Source organism: Perkinsus marinus, assembly GCF_000006405.1.
Source record: "Perkinsus marinus ATCC 50983 genomic scaffold scf_1104296953018, whole genome shotgun sequence".
Taxonomy (NCBI): Eukaryota; Perkinsozoa; order Perkinsida; family Perkinsidae; genus Perkinsus; species Perkinsus marinus.
The window spans coordinates 372676-390184 of record NW_003208655.1 but is presented as its reverse complement, the minus strand read 5'-3'; the positions used below and the strand labels follow the sequence as shown (position 1 = coordinate 390184).

Genomic DNA, 17509 nt, shown 5'->3' with positions numbered 1-17509 from the left:
TTGCTAGTGAGTTGAATGCGCTACTATTCAACGAGCTGCTGGTGACACTAGTGTAGCTGCTACTATTCCGACTTGAGTACACCCTAGAGGTGGCGACAACCCCTGCTGGACTACTCCCGCTTAACAAAGTTCTTTCTGCTGGTCTCGGTTTCCTCCTATCCTGCCAAGATGATGACTTTAGACTAGTATGGCTGTCTTGCCGCCTTACAGTATTATGCGTGTTGTTGTTGTTCCTTCTGTTGAGCTTGGGTGTAGAAGAGTTGAGCAGTGGAACGCGTAGTGCAGCGAGTAGCGCCGGCAATTGTTGAGATCAAACACTGCCACTAACCACACGAGTATAGTCATTATGAACTCCTACTGCTTTCGCATGCCTCAGCGGATCAACACAACCGACAGACCATCCTTCTTGGTGGACATCGACCCGATCGATGACACCTTCACACACAATTAGACTTGCGCTAGACCAGATAATTTCGTGGCGCGCGACATAATTTTTCGACTCCGACTAAGCAAAGGAGGAGACGGTGTAGATAGTCTCGTACAGAAAAGGTACTCCTCAAACGCGTCGCACTACTAGTAACAGCTGAGCTGTTACAGTGAGAGAGTTATTCCTGTTACAGTGAGAGCTGTTACAGCTCTCACTGTAACAGGAATAATTCTCTATATGCACATGACTACCGACATGATCATAAGACCTCTACGTTAGGAAGCATACAGACATCCCATAAGGCTCGGCCAATGGCAATGTGGATGTAAATGACACCTGCATGAAAAACACTTCTGCATGTCCAGCTCTACCGCATAGGTTGCGCAGACAGGCTGATGAAAGCAATGATGAACATGATGTGAATTCTGGGACCAGCAAGCAACAGTGCAACATCTCTACGGGGTGTCTAGTAAATATCGTGTGAGACATATATTAACCGTAAGCCCTATCGCCAATAACCACTGCGTTGATATAGCAAACTGGAACAAGACTTGATCATAATGATAATACGAAACGAGTAACAATACTGTAGCAACTGTATAACGATAAGTAAGCTGAACAGTAGGAAGAGATATTAGAGAGCTCTTGGTACGAACCGGCCAGTCTTCTCGTTGTTCTTTATAATATCGCTATCAATGGTGCCGCGGATAAAACTAAAACAAGGCGACCGTCTGAGCCCGGATGGACAATAAAGATTCTTACGCAGACTTGAGTTGGTCATATCGTCTTTTGGATAGTTTCAAATCCGTCATATTCCGACGCAAATAACTGTCAGTTTCACCATGAGAGTCTTCATACGGGCCATCCCAGATGCAGTTCCTCGGAGCAGCTACCGCAAGGATCTGCACAACACAATACGACCAAGCTCAACAATAGCCGGCGAGTTAATCATCACAGAGCCTTCTCGCCTCCTACTGTTACGTACCACTGAGGCATAGGGCATTATGAAAAGGCCCTGGCCACCTCCACAGGCTCGAGCATGCCGAGTGCACTCTCCTTCGGTCTGTCCAGGCGTTCGGCAACACTCGCCGTCCAGACACAAAACCTGAGGCATAATACACACTTCAAATTCGAGAGTCCACGAAACCACTTACATCTCCACATAGTAGACATACCACTGGATCCAGGGGTTTAGAGTGACAATTGCCGCATTCACGTGAGAGGGTTTCACGGACAAGCTCCAACATATCTGAGATCCCTCATCCAGGTGGTGGACCGACAATGCTCAGGGACCTACCGATAGGGAGATCAATGAACGTAACCATCTCCGAGCTGAACATTGGTCGTGGCCTAGTCGACACCGATCGAAGGCTGCTCAAATCCACATGCATGCCGTAGAGAGGGTCTGCTATCTCCAGAACGCTGCATATTGTATACCACGCTTCCTTCGGATCGCCCAAGCCTAAGTAAGTACAACAACAACTCCATACCTCCATACACCACGATGAGGCAGCTAACCTGCAAACTGCAGTCGATTGAGGTCAGCTTCGTCAAGACTATTCAGGGATGCCACAGCCCAGCATGCCATCATGCCGACCTCCGTCAAGCGCTCCATGGCCGATTCTAAGGAAGTCCAGTCGACTTAGCCGTTATCGATAGGTGCTCACCATCATCGTGCCCATCCTGCTTCTGCTCTCGCCATATTTGCCCTAGCTCCTCCGACAACTTGGTCTGCGTCATTCGTCGACCCACAATACGTGCGAGGATCTATAGTATAGTCAACAAGTGCATGATCAGCGTAACAACAACTCACATCCATCCCTCGGTTGTCTCCTTTCAAGTCGCTATCGCCCGTCATGAGCTCAGCAGCCAGTGCGCGCAGTAGTATCGCAAAAGTTGGCACTTGATGTTGAGGCTCCGTGCCTGAGTTAGCACGATAACAACAAGGCAGATCCCCCCGAAAAATGCAAGAGTACCGGAGACTGTAAAAACGAGAAAAGAGACTTACATGCACATTCCACCAACACTGACGGCAAAGTGGCCATAATTCCCAATAAATGGCTGTACCTGAATAAAAAGACATATACCGAGAAAACCGGACATATATCCCCACACTGCTATGATGCCTAAATACAGGAGTGATCGAGTACTTACGCAACGCTCAAGAGCATGCCCGCCCTCGTCTTCTTCTCACCACTGTTGGTTTCTCCTACATCGGACCGATCTCGAGACTCCCATACCCTGAATGACAATGCCCTCAAACACTCATCACAAAAAACACTTCCTACGCTTTCACAAGATTGTTCATTTCACACGTAGCCATGGCGCGCGCCACCCTATCTGGACCGATCGAATCTCGGTCCCAAGGAGTCCACCACTTATCCCCTGCGCTCGTCAGGACGCTGAGCTTGGTATAGGGCAGGCAGAGGTTCGCTAGAGAACGACCTGAAGGCAGCAAATAAGGACTTTATCGAGCGAGCGCGACCTACACATAGGACAGGGCGCCTCCCCCTTCTCCACGTCGACGAAGAAGAAGTCGTGATGGCCCTCATGACGCATACGGATCGCTGCACGATGTTTACTCCAACACTTCGAATGCACCTTCACGGAAAAATAATATTGCAGCCTTTCACAATAGGATAACAAGCGCCTGTTATGGTTTAAAGACAATCGCTACATAAACACATACATGTCCTTAGATGACGAAACCCTCAGTCCCTGTGGTTCGGCCGCGACAAAATTTTCTACCCTATACACATCCGACTTGTGAGATACGCAGCTCAGGCACTGCAGCCTTTACACTGACGTGGTCCTATAATATTACTACTGAGCCGAACTCAGTAGTTAGGCCGAACAGAGCACATAACCCACCATATGGCCACAGCTATTGATATACGCTCCAATGCCCTTGCCGTCCAACCCCGGCCCAGCCACTCTTCCTCGGCCCAACTGATCGTCAATCAGAGCATAACATAACGACACCCACCACAGAGCGTCCCCTTACATAGGCCACAACACAGAGAGGGCCTGTCCGCTGTAGGTTCTCTATCGTGTCCGTCTCTCTACACAAGGCGCACTCCTGGTCCGACTCCGCTGATGCCGTAGGAGCAGCAACAGCAGCTCCCAAGCTTCCTGGAATGATGACAGCTACTTTTCACAATGACTATCAACCAGCCCACCTGCACTGGTCGGCAACTCTGACCGCGCTTCCTCCTGGCTTCCGAACAACCGCTTGAGCAGCCCTCTACCACTTCCCCGGCCCCCAACTGAGTCCGACTCCTTCAACTGCTTCATCGACTTCAAGAATTCCTCCTGTCGCCGCCTCATGGCTTTGATGATCAGTTTTTGCCTTCTTTTAGCGCTCTCCAGACGACGCTGACGAGTTCTCGGACCGGACCTACACATCACCGCTCCGACATACAACGCCCCCACGACAGCCTCACGACGATGACTCCGTTCCGAGTGTCCCCCTCGGGGGTGGCGTTTCAGCAGCACCCCGTCGGCTCATCACCGACTTCACAGTACGCCCGAGTATAGGGAGTATCTCGTCCAGGCCCGACAACTCCTGTAGAGCCTGAGCCGAGAAAATTGGTGAATCGATACGAGAACCAGGAGACTCACTGAGCGCATCAGCTGTAACCAATTTGCATGCTTGTCGTCATCATACCGGACATTCTCTTCTTTGAGACGGAAGATTCCCTCCGGTTTGAAATAGACGTCGATCCTGATGACAGATGCTCCACACTGTAGGTGCACAATAAGGAGGAGCTCACCTCCCACCGCGACCATAACCAAGAACGAACCCTGAGCGGCCATTCAGCTCCTGCTTTACGTGCAAGTCATGCGCAGTGGCAATCTGAAGGTGAATTCGTCACTAAAAGGGCCAATACTCAAACCCTCCCACCGCGCCAACTCCATGATAGCCGTGCAACACAGCTGTCTCCGTCACCATCTCCGCAGGGATCGACTGAGCCTGTCACATGAGGATGCAACGATGCGATCTATAAATCACACAGCCTACCAAGAAATCTGCCAGCCGGATGGCCACACCAATGGTCCAGTCCAGTGCCGAGAGCTTAGCCGAGGACATCGACATCGGGCCAGCAGCGGCCGTAGCCTGCCATAGACCCTTCACGAGTTGCGGTCAAGGGGACTTACATGGAGCTCGAACGTCCTGGCCTTGATGAGAACAAATATGAGCTCATAGACATCAAATGGGCGTGGACTATTCCCTGTCGACTTAGCATAGGTCAACTACAGGAAGGAGAGGAGGAATCCGTTACGACCCAGCCAAACGGTCCTTCGCCTTACTGGTTCGATGATGGCGTCAACTAGGTTACGAAGCATCGATGGTAGGATCTCTATCTCATTACTCGGGCCAATGATTCCCACCTGACAACATTGGTAACCCCTCGAGCGGCAAGACAGCCTCACCTCAGCCTTGGACAACGCATGCTCCATAGCGGCCTCTCGTTGCTTGGAGTTACCAAAGGCCGAGCAGTAAGCGTCGTAGTAGGACCAACTGCCCTTCTTCAAACTGTACCTAATACCACCCGGAAGCCTTCTGGTCGATGCCCGCGAACAGCAGACCTCTATGATTCGCATACGACAGAGTAATTCTTGAGGCACTTTTTAAACCGGAAAAATCTCCCTCAGAACATACGCATGAGTCACAGCTCTCCTCTACGAATAGATCTAATACACATCTCCGCTGTTGAAATATGCGTTTAGTTTCCCAGGTTTATAGATTTGAGTATAGAAGTGTACAAAAACCAACAAAAATCTCCCTGCATCTCCTCACAATTTTCGTATTGTCACCAACAGACATAGTTGACCATGTGCATAATTTCCCAAAACACTGTTTATCTCCACCGTCTCCTGCTTGGCTCCAACCACATGACCAAGCGCTCATTCCCCCTACATCGTTCGTCCCGTACTCTCCTCAGGAGTAGTCCCTTCCTCCCCGATGATGTCTTCCGAACGAACCCTCTCCCTAGTGTTAGAACTGCTACCACTATTGCTGGTACCAACTCGTTGAGCTGATCATGACACCAAGCATATCACGTGTCACCACAGAATCTACATCATGCCCACCGAGTAGCTCCAATTCCGAGGAGATCACTGCCTCACAAGAACGCAAGGGACCAGGCAGGTACAGAACTAACTGGCCGAAAGTGAAGTTCTTATATGCCAACACCTGAGAGAACAGAACAAAAGTGGTCAATACCCACGACGATGATGAGCGTCACCGCTATCAACAATACTAATACTCCAAACACACTAAAGGTGGTTTACCCGCGCGGTTAACTGATATACTTCCAAACCGAACAGTCCCAGGATCTACTCCCGAGCTCGACAACTCCACTATAGCATTAATCATCATCACAGTGCGCCCAACCACTCCACAGCGAACTCATCCTCCATACCTGGACGATGGCCCGTCTGGCCAGGTAAGCAGCCTCATCGTACTCCTCAGTGCCTTCCGGGGGACATTGGTTTCTGACATCTCAACATCTACTGGCAGTGTTGGAATATAGGTTCGCTCCCCTCAGCTGAGTCCAAGAATTTCCTCACTAACTTTGGAATTTACATACGAATTCGAGAGGAATGTACAGAAACTAATGGGAATTTCCAAAAACTTTCTCAGTATTGTCACCAACACATGTGGTTGACCATGTGCATATTTTACCACACCGGCTACAGGACCAAGACTCAGCCACACTTACAACTTACTTCTTCTCATGCGAATGTCTGAATACTTGTTTCATCGTCACCCAGTATGGACTCGTCACGCAGCTGAGCAGAAGCTCAAGCAACACCGAAGCGTAGCAACGATCGCTTCGTCCATCACTCGAATTGAGGGAGTCACCGGACGGTAACAAACTCGACCTTGAATGGATCTTAGTGATGAAATGCACCTATAAGGCGCCCCACCTCACGATCCTCCTCCAGAGTGTTCGCATGCAGTCAGCATCTTCGAAATGCTTGCTCTTCATCCAAGTCCATACAGTAATCCCAGGTGGTACTTCTATGCTGAAGTGACGGAAATGTGGTATGGAGACGAAACCAGCACACACGAGCACCTCTCCTCGTCGCTACGCTTTTCTCGCCTGCATCTGATTTCCTCAGCTTCGCTCGCAGACACCGGCCGATCTTGAAGGACCCCCGACATGACTGCTATCAAGGGCTGCACTCTTCCAGGGGACTCGTGCTTCCAATGCTCCCCCAATAGAACCAGACACAGTTGGACCTGCGAGAAGCCATCAGTGCTCGTCCGAGAGGGAAGGCCTACCGAGGCTTGGTCAGAGCTCTTCAGGCCCATGTTAGAGTACTCGCTACGTTGCTGCTGCATCGTCCCTCCATTGCGAACCCACAGGTTATCACGAATCTCACCTACAACGCATCCACCGAGAACAGGGGAGCGGCAAACTCACCCGATAGAGTTAACACGCCGATCGTTTCCTTCATCATCACGAGGAGGGCCTCTACTGGGAATACTTTCAGCCACTTATGCATATCCTCAGGAGAGGCCGACAGCAGCAAGTCGAAGTTGACGCACGATGTAAGCAGCCTAACCACAACACCTATATAAACCACCGATGCCTTCCAAAGGATCCCTCGACCTTATCAACGGCAAGTGGAAAGACTTCCCCTTCGTGAGAGGCGTAGATACTTCCTCACTATACCGGTTCATGATAGCGCTCACGAGCTCCTTATAAAAGCCCATGAGAGAATCTATGCTTCTCTCAGGACTCGAGCAATACGAGCCCAGACTCCGCAAGGTAGACGCCAGACCGCCCTCCAACTTGAATGCTGTCCGCCACGCCCTGACCAGCACACATATCCGATCGAAAGCACCTCGTGAATGCCCCTACTTGTTTTCATAAGTAACGTGTTCAAGCAACGCCCTCTCCTGCGGGTTCATAAAGCTCATCAACGACGCACTGGCCAGAAGCTGTCGCTGCAGCTGTGGACTGCGTAGGAACACCTCACAGAGCTGGGGGTGGTAGAGCACCTATGAAAAAGCGTCTCTGCCACGCACACAGAGGAAGGCTGCACCCACATAGCTGATGTCATGCGTCACCCGCCATATGGTCATATCCAATTCTCTTGGACCAGAACCCATCAGCACTGACAACTCCAGCGTCCGATTCTGGTGATTATAAATCCCCTCGAACAGCGAGTGAAGACGATCAAAGAGAATCTAAACGGTCCCAAAGCATCACTCCACAACTCCTCCAACGCCACTGCATTCACCTCCAACAAATTGCCCTTATCTGGCCCTATCCCCCGGGGCCTCATCAGAGCCAGGCATATCTCGGGTATCGTCAGCAGCTGGACCGACATCCCTGCAATGTCTGCCGGTGGGGCCTCCTCGTCCTCTTGCGCACTCTGAGCACTCGAGCTGGATGTCCCCATGGCTTGGTACTGCTCCACGTTAAAACTGATGATCATCATCATCAGGCCTCGCGACAGAGGAGGAGCCCGGCAAGTGCAGGTGCTACCTAGAAATCTCGTCATAGTGCCGCATGAAGACTCGAGTAAATTGCAGCTTGAAGGTGGGGGAGAGTTGAGACATCATCAGGATGAAGTCGTTAACCGCTTGGAGGACCTGTCGAGGGAGATCAGCGTCCACTGGAGAGGAGGAAAAGGGGGTTTACTCTCTTGAATGGATTCATAGCAAATGAGTCCCTCTGTTGTGAGAGTAGGTCCTCCATAGTCCGCATGAGGACATCTCCATCAACCTCTTGCCGCAGTGGTTCCCCGTCCTCCTCCTCAACTCCATCGGCTTCCTCTGCATCGTCGGTGGCAGAGTCGGGCGCGTGCTCTGATAAGATGTAAAATATGCCAAGGCCAAGCATTGAACTCTGGACATCAGCGTGACAGTCCACAGCTCTCCCCACTAACCCAAATTCTCGTTTGCATTCCCCGCCACGCCATGCTCTCCTCCCGCAGCCATAGCAGCCTCCAAAGCAGCAACGACTCGCTCGTCACCAGTTTCAGGCAGCATCGCCAAGAAATCTACCACAACAGCCGGAGATCACAACCAGCGTTGGAATATGTGTTCCCTCTATTCAGCTGACCTCACTACTCATAGGAGCTCGAATACGAACCAAGGCAGAAGTGTACAGAAACCAACCAAAATTTTCCCGAATCTCCTCAGATTTAACACATCGTCACCAACACACGTGGTTGTCCCTGTGTATACTATTTCCCCACACCCTTCACAACAGCCAAGCCCCCTCCCCCTATACTGAGCTCATCATCCGCTTACCGTCCATGTCCTCGAGCCCGTCTATGTCCTCAAGACCTTCCATATCCTCATCGTCCTCATCATCATCCTCATCACCAAACCGTAAAGCCGTCAGGGGCAGTCCACCCGACTCGACCGCCTCTGAGCTCGTCTGAGACCACTACTTCCACGCCCATCACTATTCTCTACTACTACCTGCTTGAACTCATCCCCGACTTTACGCACTAACTTCTCCTTAGCCATTTCGTTGAATGCCATCACCATATCATTCAGCAGACCTGACATGCGGTAGTAGACCCCCACCTACTCCATGAGAACTCACTAGCAGCAGAGCCCCTGGACTCTATCGGCCTCGACAGCCTCTCAGTGATAAAGTAACGGAAGCCCAGAGACGCCTACATGAATGCCTGCGAACGCAGCGAGAGCGATACCGACCTTTGCTTGACGTAGCAGCCAAGCTGTGATGCCCCTCACAACCATCACATCGACCGGCCTCCTCTGCAGAAGACGTATCAAGAACCTCAGCACTGCAGGGACGCACGCTTCACTAAAGAGGAACGGGCAGAACCATAAGAGCTCCGAGCATATCAGATAGTTTAGATAAGTTTAGTAGCAACAGCAGCGGAATATAAAGTTCAGTTTACGAAGAGCTAGGCAACCCTGATGAAGTTGACCCCAATATACTACATTCTTTTCTGCTGTTCCCGAGGCATGGCCTCGAAGGCTGCTCTACTATCGTCTTCTTTAGCGAGACCCTAGCCAAATGGGAAGAGCGGCGGTTCGCTAGCCCCCCCGCCCTGGTTCGAATCCCACCTGGTGCTTTGAACAGAACCCGCTCTTCCTCCAGCTCGCCTCATCGCCGCAGTCGCAGCATCCACCAACGGTCCCTATACCACACCAACGCCTACTCCCCACCACCCCTACCGTCACACTCTACTTATCAACTTCACATGATGTCCTTCATGATTGCCTCCATAAAAGCAGTCCGGACAGACAACACAATTCGAGTCCAGCTCACAATCAAGACACCGAAAGGCAATCCCTCCAGTACCTAAATTTATACCACTCCTTTCTGAAGAATAACAATAATCTTCCCTTACCCCACGTGACAGGACAAACTCCCACGACTTCTTCTGCGCCCAACTCGGCCGGCGATCGACCAGGCCCGAAAACCTTGAGCAAGGACCTCCCATCCTCCAACCCAACCCAGAGTGCTCACGAGTCTATCCAGTCTTCCTATCGCCAGAGACACGTCCCTCTGTGACCCCGTTATCAGCTCAGGCACCGCCTCCTCTACTTTCAAAGTAGTCGACTGATAGCACAGCTATCATAACCCATGCTTGAGTGACTTACTAAAGAGTTCCGCTTCATCGCAGCCCCACGACCAACACCTATTGAATTGTGACACGTTAGCTCCCGAGAGGCTTCCTACCCTTTCGATTCCCTTGCTTCGGGGCCTCACTAGCCTCCTTAGCTGCATCGCCGGTGAAGAGTCGTCTAACATCTTCGACCGTCCAAGCTCTCACTCTACCATTAGCTCGAGGACGCTGCATCTAACACAACCATGATACTCCAACCACAAGGACTCCGCGGTCAGAGACTCAGCTGTACGTGCTGTAACCAGCTTAGATTTCCTTATCAGTGATGCCATCGCTTTTCTTGATTTTCCGATGCGCTTTACTTGAAGCCACTCAGTGGAGGTTCGTTATCCATAGTGAACCATCAAAATGCCTCATTTAAAAACAATATAAGTAATAGATATGATAAAGTTACTGTAGCACTACCGAGTATATAATACTATCTATTCTATATAAATACCCCGGCATCACCAAATGCAGCACAGAAAACCCCCTCCCCATTATAACCTCTTCTTTTTGCTGCTGCTGTGCGTCGCTTCTTGGTCCGCCGTCCATACTGATTGTCCTCAAAACTACTTTGAGGCACGCTCCGTCACTCGCCACGAGATTCAACGTCTGCTACACCTCTAGACTACTACTAACGCAAATGTACACTTTCGTTGGAAACAACAAAGTGCTATCACCATTAGGCGAAACTTAATGGAACCTTCTCTCGCCTCTGATCTGGACTCGGGGCCGACACTCGAGTGATTACAAGTAGATACAGCTTATTCTGAAAATCCGGCGACTCTAACAGAGAATTTCGAGTTTGTACAAGTGATATAGTCGACCGGTTAGTCTTCCAGTATATCGTTCCGGTAATCCGAGTTCAAATCTTGATAGAATGAATTTTAACAGTTGTGCCATTGATGAACATGCAGATACTATTATTGAGCATTGCGTATCGCGGTAGTGTAGGAGTTGCCATCAGCATTCGTGGATTTGGGTCGATGGCAGGCAGAGAGTATCCGACCTCACTCATATTGAGTCATATACTCCGAACATTATATAGGTCAGTAGAGCCGGTCATCACAGTGGAACCTGATGACTTCGTATAAACAAAAAACCAATGTAGTAGACATTAGTCTACTAGTTAGTATTCACGCCTCGCAATCTCAAGGTCTCAAGTCTGAAACTCAGCAGGTCCGTGCGGGGTGCTACGTTGTGTGAACTGCAACACTATTTTGTTTAAACTGCAACAGCCGAAAATAGTTTATATTTTAGAGGGAATCCCAACATGGCCATACCACTCCCGGAAGGTCCTTGTTTACTGCGAATCTGCCGATACCTCCAGCACGTCAATTTGCACACTTTGCAATTTCGTGGCGCGCGGTAATTTTAATAGGAGAATTGCCCTTGCTGCGGATCGAACTCGGACTTCGTGAGCGCTGTCCTCTAATTGCCTACCGTAAATTTTGATGCTGTCCTCAGATTTTAAATTTTCTCCCCTACTTCTTAAACTAGGGCCCTTGATGAATGGAATGCAAGTTTTAATGTCCACCACTTATCGGCTGGTGGAGATGTCACCTCCCAGCCGGCCTGTTCTATGAAAGAGTTTGCATGTTGCATCAATCATGTGCTGCTACTCAAATTGAGTAAAATAGGGCCCCCTTCCTTGAACGACGTGGTTCTCGAGGCTTCCTCAGCCTCAGGCGGTACGAAAAGTTCTTCATTAGGTTTGGAAATTCTAAAGCCTCTGATCTTATTTTTCATCCTGGAACCTATTTCATAGGACGCCTTACATCAGAAAGTTTCGAGTTTCATGAGCGCTCTGATCTAAGGTATCCTATGAAATAGGCTCCTGGAGTTTGCTTCTCCACCTACTATTGACAACACCGATTATGTTAGTCAAGAACTCCGAAGTCGTGTGCAACATTGAGTTGCGATAGCTAATGAGTTGACTAGGAAAGTCTAACACTTCAAGTCCTCACACTCTCTCCAAGCGGGTTTTCGTTCTCGTCATCCATCTGACACTATGACGTTAGCATTGCTAGTAGCAATTTGCTACTACGAGCCGTTAGAGGGAGTTAATAACCTTGAGCGGGAGAATGCGTCTGAATGTGTAAATGTGTAAAAGGGACTGGTCCACTTTGGATGATCCATTATTCGTTGAACAGCACATTATTCCCCAGGCTCTCGGCGAGAGCCTCTCGCACTGTTAATGACCTGAAAACGTGAAATCGTTCAGTTTCCGATGTTCCAATGGATCAACACCGTATCGGAAACGCATGATGCGTTACGCATCGGTTAGCTGTTTCTCGGTGCTATCACGGGAACATGCTGGGGAGTCTGTGTTCAGTAAATCATCGCATATGAAGCAAAACTCCCATGGGTGACTCGCAGATTGCATGTCGTCTAGCCATCCGGAGGCAGTTTCCAAGACTCTCCCAGGTATGAAGCTCATTGGACCACTACGAGAATTCGAAGGCTCCGAAATAGCCCGACTTAACTGTGAGCCTCACAGTGTGAGGAGAACTTTTGTTCCGTTTTAATCGAATGAAGTGAATCGTATTGCAGGATTGTGTGAAGTTCGTTTGTTGACCCTCGATAACCTCGAGTTCTTCCGCGGTCCTGCACTCAAGTTACGTGCTACGGGAATCCGACAATGACAATACAAGACAATTGGGTCCTAATTCTCGACGAAGTAGCTTGCCTACATAATACTATACTCGGCGGGCTCTCCCTCGCATCTACGTGGTTGAAGAATGGGAAGAATAACAGCGAGTTGGAATTCGGAAATGTCTCTATATTACTCATTGGAGAACAAGAGGATTATGGCTGAGCAATCCTACCATAGATGGTTGCTGTGCTATGACGTCCTCAGCGGAGAACCTGTAATAGTGCTCCGATAGTAGTGCTGAAGTAGTGTTAAGATTTCTTCAGGGGGTGGTCATCAGTTACAGTAGTAGCCAGAGTGACGACCTTTTCAAATTTGTTGGTGACCTCTTTCCAGGGTCCACAGCAGCTTTGATCGAACCATCGACAGTTGGTCGATTGGAAAACGGTCTCAAGTTGCTGTCTTTGCCCGATAGGTTGATTCCTATTGCGGTCGATGAGGTCTTGACGGATATACCACGTGGAATAGAGAGCTCTACTCGTTATAGTTTATAACTTTCGCGTGGAATCCGTCAACTTGCTGAGGGCGACTGTTATAGAGGACTGCTGCTTTGGTCCCTTGTGCGATGCACAAGGTCCACCTTTTAAACGCTGTGGCTGTGTCGCGACGGATCCGACGAAGAGTAAATGGGTGGTGCAGTTCGTCCTCGAGACTCCCACCCTGAACCGCTCCGTCACGATATCCTCGCATCAGCTAACAGTCTATTTCGTAGACGACGCAGCAACTTTGGTGAGATCGTTTTTGTCGTAAGTATTTCAATTCGTTTTTTTGTAGGAGACTTGCCAGTGGAGTGGGTTGGCAATACGACCGGAGATTAGGGAGATGTTAGCCTACGTTAATAGTCACGGTGGATGGGTCGCTACGGCCTGGGTAAAACCAGGGAGAGTGGCTGCAACTGCTGAATCAGCAGTGCTGATGAGCAGGGAGCTATCACTGAGTCAAAACTGCATGTCTGCTCTCGGCGACGGTTCAATACCACTCCCGAGGTCATACAATACAAGGCCATGAGGTGAGACATTTAAATTTCTCAATGAGGTATTTTGGTTGCAGATTGAGACGTGTTGTCCGAAATGCTAATGACCTCAGTATTAGAGCAGCACGGATCCAGGGCCCACAATGACAAAATGTCAATCAACCAAGTATGCACGAGTCGGACGCTTATTTCGACGTATCATTGTTTTTTCACATGCCCTAGTACAGCAAGTTGCCAACCAAGGAAATCGTGACCGTAATACGGTCACCGTATCGCAGTACAGCCGGTAATGTATCAATATCCTTCGTGCACTGCATGCGCGTGAGTCACGCGGCGTGACTCTTATTAAATAATGCCCTGCTTCCAGGTTAATAATGCACCACCACCACAACAGCAACAACCACAAAACGACCTAATACAACAAATGCAACAACAAATGCTGCAATTACAACAACTACAACAGCAACTGATGCAGCAGCAGCAACAACAACAGCAACAGGTGGAACAAGAGTTACAACGGCAGCAACAGCGAGAACAGCAGCAGCAGCAGCGACAGCAACAGTTAGCGCACCAACAGCAGCGATCACAACAACAGAATGAAAGAAATCAAGGCGTTGATCGAGGCGGATTGGCGGGTTCTGTAATGTAGATGGCATTATGAATTGTTCATTATTATTGCGACAGGTATTCCGGGGGTTAGAACCACCAGCGGTTCGCGAACGTCGTCTGGCTGTCGAAGCCGCTGTTGCTGCGGATCAGAAGCATCGCAGGAAAATGATGACCGTGCTTCTCCTGTCGACGTCGTAGATGAAAGTCTTGAGGACTAAGAGCTTGAGGACTAACTCTTTTCCAATTATTCGGCTGTTTCTATTATTGGAATAGTAGAATACGCTCAGAATACAAACTACAATATTTTCGGCAGATACTCAAATAGTGACCGTCTTCTCCGTGTGGTAATAACGAAGTTTCGCCATTCGGGTAAGAACGACATGGCAACCCCACTCCGTATGAAGTCCCTATTGGGCGGGTCGAGCTGTGTTTTTGATCTGTAACAGCTGTGTTGAGTTTGTCAAAATTGTATGGCTCATGTCTCACAAGCAACCTTTTGACCTCTCTGTATATGACTGCCTACTCGCTCGTACTATACAATCGGAAGTGCCACCATGCAGATCGAAGGATTCCATGTAATCCATGTAAGGCGGAATCACAAGTTACTCCCTTCTTCGTCTTAGCGTTCTCGCGTGTTCCTTCGCTTTCAACATTTATATATGAGCTCGCATGGGCCACAACCCGGCGGTACATATGGACCCAACAATACAGCCGATATTCGAGATGTTGATTGAGGGGCCACTTAAATTGGGCTGTTAGCCCGACGGGATTTAACTGGTTATAAATCTGAAGTATAACTATATTTAACGTTAATGTAATCTCAATAATCCTGAACGTACTTATTACTTTGATTTACGCTTCGGTTACATTTTTTCTATTTTTCAATTTGGAATAAATTTCAATAATAATATGTAAAATAATTTTACAATATTACTATTTTCTCAATAATTTTTACAACTTTTTTTATGATATTTTTTATTATAATTTTCATGATAATGTTTGTGATATTTTTTATCATGATTTTCATCATAATTTTTACAATAATTTTTACAATGCTTTTTACATTAATTTTTATGACAATTTTACAAATGTGAAGCATAACTGTATTTGACGTTACTTTTATGCCGATCTTTTCGAAAAGAAATGTACTCGTTGTTTTAATTTCCATTCCGGTTATATTCGTTTTTATTCTTCAATTAGAGTTTTATTTGAATATTGAGTTTTCTTAAATTAGTACCTACATTATAGGAGTAAGTTGAAGAATAATTTTACAATAATTAAAAATTATTATAAAAAATATTGTAAAAATTATCACAAAAATTATCATAAAAATTATTATAAAAAAATATTATATAAGATATTGTAAAAATTATTATATATTTTGCGCGACAGGTGCTCGGCTTACTTCCTCATATGCTTTCGAAAACGTGTCGGCAGAATCACCAACTATCGTTGTAGGCATATGATGGATCCCCAGCTGTTCGCAGTGTCTTCGAAGAGCTGAGAAGACTATCGCAACCTGCTCAGTTGAGCAGGGTTTTGAAGTCAAGCCAGCTGAGGCCGCTGGTTTAATTGATGAGGTGAGCTGATCTAAACTCACCGATACTTTGGTGAGATTGACCGTGAAGTAGCTGCCTTTAAAGTTGTTGCGCTCAAATTCTCGGATAACTGGTGTGGTAGTCACGCGGGCCCTTAAAGACCACCTGAAACCAAAAGGTTGCCATTGGTTATCCGATGGTGGTGGGCTCACTCTTTCGGCGGATTATCAGTCTTTAGGTCAGCGATGGAGGATTCAGTGGAGCGTTCGCTGCTAGCGCTCAGAGGGGTACAGCGAGAGGCAGCTTCTTGAGGAGTCTGACAAGATTTCGTAGGACGAGGTGGGCTACGTGACGTATCGAATGCAGGCGCGGCTCACCTCTACGAAGAGCTGCAGGCTTGTCATTCCATCTCGGGTTAAAGCAACGGCATCCCCGAAAGATTGCACATCAATTATCGCCATCATCGTCGACGTAGTGTACGGAGAACTGTTGTTCTACAAGGGCAGGCCAGGCCTCGGTGATAAGGTTCAATACATGCGAGTATGAATTGCACTCTGTCGACTCCACCCTCCTGCGGATGACTTGTTTGCGGTAGCGTAGTTTGATAACGAGCGGACCGGGCATACGTTGATGAACCAATGACTGAGAACTATGACATATAGTCCACAGTTGCAGGTACGGCTACCACACCAACTGTTGCTGCGATCGCACCACTACGGCTATTTCAATATGACGAGCACTACTTCAACGCTAGTCGTAACAGGCCGTGACCACCATGACCACAACTACTATAACAGAATATGATATTCCATAGAATAGCCATGGATATGATATTCGAGACACCAAAGTCCAGCAATCGCTGGCATGAACGGTCAAATCTCGTCCACGCTCCCCAACTCTATAGTTCACAGAATCTAGGTGTATGTTTGAACTGTATCAGAATAGCCATGGATATGATATTCGAGACACCAAAGTTCAGCAATCGCTGACATGAGCCCTCAAATCTCGTCCACGCTCCTCAACTCTATAGTTCACAGAATCTAGGATCACTCGCAGCTCAGCTGCTAGTCATCAACACGAAGTCAAATGAACTGAGTTGAGAAGTGGTCAATCATAAGGACACACATGAGACAAAAAATTGACGGCCCATCACATACAATGCTCCAAAATGACCCTCTATACAGCATGTAAGACATTATAATTGCGCCATCAGCCTGAATGTGGATGTAGACATTTGAGAATGGAGATGTAAGTTGCATGCGTCCCGGGCAGGTCCCAATGAAGGGACACTGCCCGGGCCGCGAAATCATTTTTAACGATCAGCTTGATGTAGAACTTTGCAGCAAATATGTTTGAAAGATATAAATTATATCTATATATCATTATATCATATAATCCTGATATCGATTTGAAGCACCATGTCAATTTCCATTATAGCCTCATCTACTATCTGAGATAGTCTATCTCCATCTGAAAAGCAGACTTTGAACGATATACAGATATCCATGATCCTATACATGTTGAATTTATCATTAACAATGCAACTGAGCTTCTGTTCACAGCATTGTGATGTATATATGTAACACACATATACCTCGCTTTGTGTCTCGCAAGTCGAGTAATATATCCTATCTATCGCTCGATTATCAGGGATCGTAGCACATGATGGAGGGTCTGGGCGTCTAGTACGAAGA

General features: G+C 48.1%; 2 protein-coding genes across 2 annotated transcripts; both read right to left on the bottom strand.

The window, feature by feature from the left end:
* Positions 1 to 990: 990 nt before the first annotated feature.
* Pmar_PMAR017718 (hypothetical protein) lies at positions 991 to 10234 on the bottom strand (the record flags this gene model as incomplete). The annotated part of the gene is made up of 45 exons (XM_002776798.1): positions 991 to 1140; positions 1190 to 1329; positions 1413 to 1532; positions 1582 to 1676; positions 1725 to 1889; positions 1946 to 2050; positions 2095 to 2194; positions 2241 to 2350; positions 2436 to 2494; positions 2582 to 2668; positions 2716 to 2872; positions 2917 to 3028; positions 3299 to 3376; positions 3432 to 3559; positions 3607 to 3824; positions 3871 to 4001; positions 4049 to 4151; positions 4201 to 4283; positions 4332 to 4400; positions 4449 to 4544; positions 4586 to 4681; positions 4739 to 4819; positions 4862 to 4970; positions 5349 to 5466; positions 5522 to 5624; positions 5854 to 5926; positions 6362 to 6460; positions 6511 to 6677; positions 6720 to 6820; positions 6862 to 6998; positions 7114 to 7254; positions 7303 to 7442; positions 7491 to 7631; positions 7685 to 7871; positions 7933 to 8039; positions 8089 to 8255; positions 8336 to 8449; positions 8703 to 8832; positions 8877 to 8959; positions 9004 to 9076; positions 9117 to 9228; positions 9369 to 9436; positions 9495 to 9568; positions 9619 to 9732; positions 10114 to 10234. 45 exons carry the CDS (start codon positions 10232 to 10234, stop codon positions 1062 to 1064), a joined length of 5091 nt encoding a protein of 1696 aa, XP_002776844.1. The 3' UTR covers positions 991 to 1061.
* Positions 10235 to 14117: 3883 nt separating this feature from the next.
* Positions 14118 to 14324, bottom strand: Pmar_PMAR017717 (hypothetical protein; the record flags this gene model as incomplete). The annotated part of the gene is made up of 1 exon (XM_002776797.1): positions 14118 to 14324. A coding segment is annotated over one exon (207 nt), but the record flags the coding sequence as incomplete, so codon positions are not given.
* Between the last annotated feature and the right edge of the window lie 3185 nt (positions 14325 to 17509).